Here is a 10,068-nt window from a genome sequence, read left to right as displayed (position 1 = left end):
TGGCTGCAATATAACAAAGAGTGAAAAATTGAAGGGGGTCTGAATACTTTCCGTACCCACTGTATTACTGGTTTTCTATTAATAATGGGTTGTCATTTCTCGTGTCCCACCTTGTAGAAACAGTGATTTAGAACCTAAATATAGTTTGTATTTACACACTAAAACCTCATATAACGGATACCAGGAACAAATCTGAAGTACATCTGTGAGCTGTGGCATGTGTTTTAGGTTAAGATATGTTGAAAAAGCACCGATCATAACAAGCTGCTGTTTCATTCTAAATGTGCACTAAACTGGTGTTGAGATGACATCAAGACTTTAAATATTTTGCCACTACTGAAATGTCAAGTTCCTTCTTGCTGAAGTCTAAAGAAACATGACAGGATTATATATATATATATAATATATATATAATATATATGTGTGTAAAATATTTTGTCTTATTATTCTGTTACAGTGATTGTCAATTTTGTTGACATTTCTATTTATTGTTTCAGTTGCCAAGGCAAAATTCAGTGGAAAAAAAATGTAAAAAAACCCAGAAAATATTAAAATAAAGCTTAATTCAAAATATTAATAAATGCTTTAGTATATAATACTAAATACATCTGGAAACACTTCTCATTTCTGTATAATGTGAATATTAATAAATGCTTCAGTAGTACATACACTCTAAAAAACCTATTTTACCCAGCACGGGGTTGTATTTAACCCAGCATTTTTTAGAGTGTAATACTAAAATAACAGAATATATCTGGAAACACTTCAACTTATTTTATTTTTTTTTCTTGATAAAATCAAACTAAATGAATTGCTAAAATGAATCAAACTTTCCAAAACCAGTTAACAGTGAAAACATTAGAAGAGTTGAGATTTGATTTCTATATAAGGCATATATATATATATATATATATAAATAAAAGACCTGTTGTTGTTATTACTATTATTAAATCTACATTTCGGATTCAGATTGTGGCTTATCAACATGAATGCAGGCATATTAAATATTTAATTCCATTAAATAGACTCCTTGAGATATTGAGATACTGCATTACTTCCAAAAAAATGTGAATACCAGCATAACTCTCCAATGAAAGTTGTTCTGCATCATCCAAAGACAAACAGCATGTATATGAATAGCAAACCCATCCAAACCACGGACGCAGAGCTATATTAAAACAACATTCCCACAACCTTGAGGGAAACGTAAATGCAGACATTAAGAGCGCAATTTGCGGGCCTAGGCAAACAGGAAGGACAGCCTTAAATCTTGAGGGCGTCTTCCAACTGTCAGGGGGCTCGGTGTGTCGTAACGGGATGAACGAGGACAGGGATAGACGCAAATGAGCCAGGAACGAAAGGCTGGCGCGGTGCCAGACTGAACTCGCTGACTCTCCTCGAGCTCCCCTAAAATTGAGGCCAACGTAGCGGCGTCAAGCCAAACTAAGTACTGTGATCCCGGCTGAGGATTTCACACATGACATTTCCCTTCCATGCATCTTCCACTCAAGAGTTTAGTATTTGTGGGGGTTTATAAAACACGAGGGTTTCGAGTACAAGATAAGGCACAAAAAGCCACTGGGGTAAGTAGTGCACACGGTGTGAGATTTAGGAACAGATATATAGTCCTATTTATCCAGATAAACGGTCCAAATAAGGGAAATATTACAGCTTGATTAATAACAAAACCTGTGCTGCCATCTAGCGGCCATTGGTTGAACTGAGGCATCTTTACACTGCCAAGTTAAAATTCAGTGTAAAGATGCAATGCTGCATTAAGGCAAGGCTAAATCATGCCTGCTCGAACCCACCTCAGCCCCTAGCATCTCACTATTGTATAAAGGTGCAATTGCTATGTAAATGCATTTATGCCACCTCTGAGCAGCATTAAACAGTTTGTGTAATGACACCAAAATGCCCTTTCAGAAGTGCTTCTGTGCCACCTTTGCAGTATAAATTTGGTGTGGTGATGCATTCGTTAACAGCTAAAAGAGCATGAGGTAAAGAAACATCATTAGAACACACAAGACGCAAAACATGGGAATAAAACGCAAGTTTTCCCAAGAGTTTTATTGAAATACCAAGATAAATTTCAGTCTCAGTCCCTTGCTGCTTCAAAAAGCGCGCTTTGGGTTTTAGCATTGACATCTCAAAGCCTTCCTCCCAAAGCTCCTCCCACTCCCTTTATTTTTCTTTTGCTAAAACAGCAACATGTTTCATCCGATGCAAACCTATACAACAGGTCATTTGGCACATTTCCCCCCAGTTGTCTCATCATTTTTCAAAGTATCGTAGCAGTTTCAAATCCAAACAAATATCAATCATATTCGTTGAATTCGTGCATCATTTTCAGACTCTTTCTTCAGGTGACGCAAAAGACCATAAAGCGGATCATGATAAGTGTTAAAAAAAAAAAAAGAATAAATAAAAATCATTCTTCGAGCTAAATGTTTGTGGTTTACCTGGTAAATTTGTGAATGAGAATTATTATTCTCAGTTGATTCACGAGTCAAATTCGCTTCATTTCAATTTTTGCTCCTAAAATTGTAACACTGACCCAATTCTAACCAGGTAAATTCAGGGCAATTTGAGAAATATTTGGCTTCTGAACATTAAACAGCAGTGTAAAGCCACTGTAAACACTGGCCTTTACCCTTTTTTGTGTCTTCAACAGTCAGAAGGCATGCATACACAGACAGACAAGGCAAGTGTCTCCTTGCAACAAAACCCAGGTAAGAGTAACAGCAAGAAGCTGAGCAAAGTGCTGAATTGTAATATTTAAACATAAAAGAGTTCAGATATCAGAAGTACAATTGATGCTTCAACAGGACCCGACAGATGAGCAGCTTGTGGTTGAGCGTCCACGAAGGCAGATGCCACGGTAACGCGAGGAGCACGTCAGAGGTTTGTAATGGATCCTCCACGATGAGATGCCTTAATGGAATTTAACAGTCATCTGGTAATGAAAATACTGTCAGAAATGGCCAACCCCCCACAAATACTCAGTATTTAAGCAAGCATTGAATTGCTAAAGGGTTCAGACAGTGAGCCAAGGTTGCGTTTCTACCATTTATTTTTGTTGTCTTCCCCAACCAGCCCCTCGGAAATACCTCAAGGCTGCGTTAAAGGGATACCCCTGTTGAAAAAACCAGCATATGCTGGTTAGGTATGTTTTGACGCTGGGATGCTGGTTTATGCTGGTCCTTTTGCTGGTCATGTGCTGGCAAAGGACCAGCATAAACCAGCAAAAGGACCAGCATAAACCAGCAAAGGACCAGCATCCCAGCGTCAAAACATACCTAACCAGCATATGCTGTTTTTTTCAACAGGGACAATCACTATTTTCTGGAAGAATACCAAGAAAGTTTGGCCGCAAACGTGATGTTACCGTCACACTCATAACTAGCAATACTGGATTACTGTAGATACCTGAGGGATGACAAACGGCTCATATGAGGCACAATTTTACAAGATTTGTCACGTTTTTGTACAACCACACCTGATTCATGATTCGGGTTGTGATAAAGTAATATTTTTAAGTTAAAAGCATGAAATAGCGTAAAAACGTGCCAACACCGAAGCGCTCCCTCATCTCTGGAATGGCAAGTTCATCTGTATGGAGCTCTGTATATTATATAGTATATTAATACTGATACTGTCCAAGCCTCTAAACAGACGGTTATCTTCTTCCCATGGGCATCCAATTCATGTCCATTTCACGTGGTCTAGCGCATTGCACAAAATAAGGAGCCAAATAGTGCTATTTCAGACACTACAGCACTCTAAAAATAAGAAAACAAGGGGGGGAAAAAGGTGTACTGCAATAGGGATCTCTCGAAATCCAAGGCAGCTTTTGCATAAAATACTGACTGATTAAAGAAAGACAGACCAAAGGGACGGGACAAGAGGTTTAGCTGTGTGAAATCATAACCGGACTGATGTATCCCTATGGAAGACGAAAATAAATATAGTTTAGCATTAGGGCCTTCCATTTTAGTACATACAGGAAAAAAAAAATCCATTTAATTTTTTTCTAAACCTTCACTTCTCATTCTGGGAATGGGTGTTGGTTATCACGGTTCGGAAAGATCTCCCAAGAACCGTTTTTCCTTTCACACTCTGAGACCTTTGAGAAGGGAAGGGAGCTGGCAACCAATCCCATAATGCATTAGGCTACACAGGTAAGCATGGCTGAGTAGTACACCCATGTCCCTATAGTCCCATAAAAAATGAAAATCATGGGTATGCATTGTCCTTACTAGAGCACTTGGCCCACTACGGGGGAAAAAAAAAAGAAAACAAATCCGTTTCGTGGCATTTTACATTAGAGCAACTTGTTTTTAGAGCAAGCCAAAAAAACAAAACAAAACAAATAATCCAGACATTCTCTCTCTCTCAAAAGAGACCGAAAGATTAAGGAGAAAAAAAAGAGAAAAAAAATCTTGTTATTAGTGCCAGTTTTGCAGTTGCTGTTGATCATATTCTGCGATCAGTTTTTTTATATGTGCCAGTTTGTTGTGTAGGTATTCACAGCGGTTCTTCTCTTGGCTATAGTTTGGATTAGTCTGGGAGAAAAAAAAATGCAATCAGTATTTTGAACTATAAGCATTTTGGATGTTAAGTAACAAAAAAGTGGAAGAGACTGTCCGCTTACCTTTTTGATTTTGCGATACTCTTCAAGTATCTGATTGTGGATTGTCTGTGAAAAGAACAAACAGATCATTACAATGAAGTTCCTGCTCGAACACAGTAGTTTTAAATGTGTAATGAGATCTAAGACATGCAGAGTAGTCTGATATTTTTTACATGAACTCTTCAAATTGTGTTCGGTCTCTTCCTACAGGTTTATGGAAAGCTATAGGATCAATTTACCTCCTCAAATCATATAATAGAAAATGTAAATACATTTTATTTCTGCTGGCTCAGTTAAGCCAGATTTTTTCCCAAGATCTCCATTGCTCCCAATGAACATATGTATGCACACTGCATACATTTCCTCCCGTGTTTCTCCCTCTTTAATGGTTTTGTTAGACCATGTTGCTTATTTTTTCTAGCCAGATCTGGCGACACAGTTTTACAGCTATAATACAAGTAGTAGTTCTGTCAGCTGACGCCAGTGGGCCATCCTCATTATTGAGCCCGATTATGACTGCGTGTAGAAGAAATAAATGATCCTCATGACATTCTGCTCCGGTTATTTAACATTATTGCCTCTAATCAGTCGGTTGATTGTGTTGTTTATTTCATTATGCCCCAAGACTAGGTTGTTTTTCTTCTCTTACCTCTCTCATAGTAACATTTTCCAATTTATCAAAACAAGAAAACAACACTAGGACCCTGGATGAGTCAACTACATTCTTTAATTTCTTATTTTCCGGAGGAGGACACAACTACTGGGACCAGGCAGGTGCCGACAGCATATTAATAAAAAATTAGGAAGTTGTAATCAAATGTGTGGATGGATGTACTGTATTTTCGGTGTGGCCTTTTCAGCTAAGATACCTTATACTTATCTGTGCCTTGCTGGAGTTGTTTGAGCTCGGAGTCGAGTATAGTGAACTGTCGGGTGATGCTCTCTATCCGTGCGTGGAGGCCCCGGTACTCACTGTACTCTGCGTTGAAGTCGTTTTTGTAACTCTGACGTTGCTCTTGTGAGCTTATCATGGTGTACTTTCTGTTGAGGAAACCAAGCGAAAAAAAAACAACATCGTTTTATAAACGTCATAAAAGTTCAATGTTATTTTCTTTCAGTTATATAACACTTTTTTAATATATCTGATGCAAAAGGTAAGAGCAGAAAACTTGGCAATGTATAATGTACAAAGAGATGCTTACAATAAATAGTCTGCCGTCTCTGACGAAGATGCAGGAATACTGGAGCTATGGCACGTTCCGTTCAGACCTGAAAAGAAATATAAGGTGAATTCAAGGACAGAGTTTTATCCTGCAGACTGAGGGACAAGGACAGTGTGCAATGACGTCAGTCCAGAGAGATATACACCTGCTAGAAACAGAAGCTGAATAGGGGTTTTCAAAACGTGACATTTTCAAAAGATACTAGTTCAAAATTGACTAGTTGGTGGGTTGTTTGAACTAAGTGACCACACTGGCTGACTAGATCAGTTGCTGAAGTAATAATTGACTGGTTGGTGGGCTGTCTAAATGACTATTCAGCTTAATTACCTCACAAACCAAGTGTGTCAACTGTTGGACTACTAGTCAAATAGTTGGAGGATTGTCCAAATACCTATTCAACTAATCGACCTCACTAACACAATAGGTTGGCTGTCTGAATGACTATTCAACTAACTGACCTTACTAACAGTCTAGTCCAGCTGTTGGACTGCTAAATTGGTAGTTGTTGTGGTGGGCTGTCTAAACCAGTGTCTCCCAACCTTTTTTTTTTTTTAAGTTGCGGCACCCTACAAAATTAATTGTCACAATACTTGAATCTCTAACTTCGATATGATACTTTGAAAAGTATGGATATTCGGTACAGCAGGGAAGAACTGCAGAATATACGGTCATACAGATATATTTAATATTATAAAAAAAAAAATTGTCCATCATTGGTGGCAATCAGTAGGCTAATTTCTAATGAAGAGACCAATTTATATGACAGATTTTAATGTAGGCTTTTATTCATATGTAAACGTTGTTCAATTACCATTATAACTATCTCACAAATGTTTGCTCACTCAGTGTATTTTTGATTTTACAGTGGGGTAATTGTTGCAGTAGCACGAGATAGCTTGATTTCAAACTGAATTGAATAAAAAAATGACAAGTAAGCAGTCAGTAATAAAAACAGAAATTACTAATGATAGCACAAATAAAAAAATAACGATAGGCCTACAAATTAAATAAATTGCTTTTTAGTTTTTCAGGTAGGTTTAACAGTAGGGCTATTAAGAGATTTATTTATTTTTTTACCAATTATCCAAATAATGTTTAGTCCTAGAAAGCTATTATTATCAGAACACGTGAGCATAACAGCGGTTAGCAGATCAATGAATGAGAGGGCAGCGTTACCAGATTTGCCTATATATACACACCACACCATGTTACAGCACAGTAGGGCTTTTGCAAACAGAAACAATACTGTAGTACATAGATGTTTCCTGTCAGCTCGATTTTTGAGTGGACTTTGCGGTTCCGATGAGCATGAACGGTATATGAGTGGAGCGAGCGGAGCGCACATGCATAGAGCGGGATAATACGCAGAGCGTCACACCTACGTGAAAGTGAAACCTGAGCGGTGAACTAATTTTCGGCAGCCGGAATTTCGGTGCATCTTGGCGACATCAGAAATGGATATTATATAACAGATGCTTTTTTGAACATTTTAGCAATTTCAATTTTTTTTTTTTTTTACACAGCACCCCTGCTCTCAACAGACGGCATCCCAGTTGGGAAACGCTGATCTATACTACTATTCAAGTATTAGTCCCAACATCTAACCTAGTCATTGAGGATGAATCAACTTGTTAGTGGGTTGTCTGAACAATTATATTCAGCTAACTAACGGTGTTGGTTTTGGACTACTAATTGGTGGGGTGGGCTGTCTGAACTGCTATTCAAGTAATCATCCTCACCAATGACTAGGCTGGTTGTTGGACTATTCGACAAGTTAGTGGGTTGTCTGAATTATTACTCTGCTAATGACTTCACTAACCAAATGTGTCGGTCGTTGGACTATCTATATCTGATTTGTGGGCTGCCTGAACGACCATTTAATAAAACCTCAATTAGCAACCAAGTTGGTTGTTTACATAATGACTAGTTTTTTTTAGCTGTTAACTAAACATAAATGAAATGTAAAAACACTTTTGCTTCACAGATCTAATCGAGACGATAAACTAGATTTCAAGTGGGTCAAAAGTTCATCCGTTCACTACGGAGGTAGTTTCTGACCTCATAACCCTTGACATCATAAATGATTCAGAGAAACCAATCCGCACCTGGGCTCCTATCGCTCGTTGTGACATCACAGGGTTTCCTCTGATCCAAGCCACGGTCTTCGTCAACTCTCCTCTCCTTCTTCATGTCCCACTCTCGGTCCCTGTCTTTCTCCTTGGACTTGTCTTTGTCCTTGTGTTTTTTGGACTTCTTCTTTGACTTGCCATGCAGGGAGGGTTGAGCGCTCTGGGTCTGAGACCCGTCCAAGCTGCTGTGGGCCGGGGATGTGGAGCCCAGGCCTTCCTCTTGCGTTGTGGAGCGAGGGGCGAATGAAGGGGGCTGACTCAGTCTCTCCGCCACCGCCGCCTCCTGACTTTCACAGTCTCGGCCATTGGAGTCATTGCTGACATCCGAAAGGGGGTCGAAGGGTCGGGGGATCTCCAGCAGAGGGAAGTGGGAGCTCGACAACGTCTCTGCTGATTGAGAACTAGATGAGTCCTTCCCATTGGATGAGCTCAGTTTGCCATTGATGAGCCCTGTAGACTTACTGGCTAGATGTGATATTCTGGGTTTCTTATTGGCCAAAGGATCGATGAACTCTGCTGCAGGTCGTTTCTTTTGGATACAATCAATGATGGTACGTAAAATTGGGATGTTTAAACAGTCAAATATTAATTAGCAATAAAATGTTAGTTAATTCCAGCATTTTAGAGGCAGAGAAAGTGAAATTTAACATAAGTATCATTATACTTTGGTCAAAGATGAAGTAAAACTTCAGAATAACATGCACTAATGAATCGTGCACACTAAAATGATTTGATTTGTCAGCAAAACAATGCTGGTGTTAGTATGTGAGCGAGGGCTTCATCACGTCCACCAAAATGAAAAGTCAGAGGCGGAGGATTTTGATGAAATATTATGAAGAAATGTGGGAGCAGTTAAAGATTAACCCTCAATATTTCCCCATTATCCAAGCAGATCCATCATAATCAGCTTTGACGGGTCTAAAACGGGGCAAAAGGCTGACCTGAGAGGGCGGGCTGCTGTCTGGCTCTTTGTGCGGGCTGACCGGACTCTCCCCAGGCACAGGGCCACTGCTCTGAGGCTTACACAGTTTTCTGTGGAGAACGAAAGATGGAGAATCATCAATTTAAAAAGAGCCAAGGAACTGCTTCAGTGAGATCCAAAAAAAAACCTGACTAATCCAGAAAAGTGCTTACAGTGGTTACACAAATATTGTCCATAACTTGTCAGCAGCATTTTTTGACTGTTCTGACTAGTATTCATGAAGACCGAACCAGATGAAGCTGTTTGGAAATCGATATACCACTTAAAACAATATATACACACCAAAATATGTCGAGCACAAATACAAATTTGTCAAGTGGTATAAATTGTGTCGTTTGTCGCTATTAAGTGAAACACCACCACATGTTAGAGGATGGGCACTCAGATCACTTTAGGCAGTTTATTTTTCCATAATGTCAAATATGAAAGTGCACTTAAAAGGGATAGTTCAGCTGAAAATAAAAATAGTTCTGTTATCATTTACTCACCTTCAAGTCATTCCAACCTGTACGAGTTTCTTTCAGCCATTTATTTTTGAATAAACAAATTTTGAAGAATGTTGTTAACCAAACAGTTGATTTCTATAGTACGGAAAAAAAAAAATACTAGTATGGAAGTCAAATGGTGCCGTCAAATATTTAGTTACCAACATTCTTCAAAATGTTATCTTTTGTGTTCAGCAGAAGAAAGCAACTTATACAGGTTTAGAACAACCTGTGGGCGAGTAAATGAAGTCAGAACTTTCGTTTTTGGCAGAACTATCAACTTTAATACATTTAATGCCATCAAGTTTATAATGCTGCTTGAGGTTAGTATGTCAACAGGGGGCAGTATGACATGGGCAAATGCATTCCTATAGCAGGCCCCACCTCCATCAAGGGTACACGGACCAGGGACTATGCCTGAGAGTAGGAGGCATGAGTCGCTACGGTCTCTATCGAACTGTGTGCCCCCATGCACGGCTGGACCTTGGACCCATGCCACCCACACACATGGATCAGCATGTGCTGGAATAAGATTGCATCACTAACTTCCCGACTACACACAGCCACGGCTCTTTCGTGACAGCCTGGAGTCCGTGACCAGATGGGAAAGTGGGTG

At 39.2% G+C, this 10,068-nt stretch overlaps 1 protein-coding gene across 1 annotated transcript in view; it reads right to left on the bottom strand.

The window, feature by feature from the left end:
* Nucleotides 1–3,636: 3,636 nt before the first annotated feature.
* The window catches only part of LOC107655162 (RNA polymerase II elongation factor ELL-like), a gene marked incomplete at its 5' end in the record, with an annotated part of 34,675 nt that continues 28,243 nt past the window's right edge, over nt 3,637–10,068 (bottom strand). Inside the window, 6 exons of the mRNA XM_016442587.1 lie at nt 3,637–4,565; nt 4,655–4,699; nt 5,503–5,674; nt 5,836–5,902; nt 7,962–8,514; nt 8,927–9,017. Coding sequence (XP_016298073.1) covers nt 4,449–4,565; nt 4,655–4,699; nt 5,503–5,674; nt 5,836–5,902; nt 7,962–8,514; nt 8,927–9,017 — 1,045 coding nt within the window. The remainder of the gene's footprint in view (nt 4,566–4,654; nt 4,700–5,502; nt 5,675–5,835; nt 5,903–7,961; nt 8,515–8,926; nt 9,018–10,068) is intronic.

The sequence above is a fragment of the Sinocyclocheilus anshuiensis genome, unplaced genomic scaffold, assembly GCF_001515605.1.
Source record: "Sinocyclocheilus anshuiensis isolate Anshui unplaced genomic scaffold, SAMN03320099.WGS_v1.1 scaffold735, whole genome shotgun sequence".
NCBI lineage: Eukaryota > Metazoa > Chordata > Actinopteri > Cypriniformes > Cyprinidae > Sinocyclocheilus > Sinocyclocheilus anshuiensis.
This window is presented reverse-complemented; position numbering and strand designations above follow the sequence as displayed.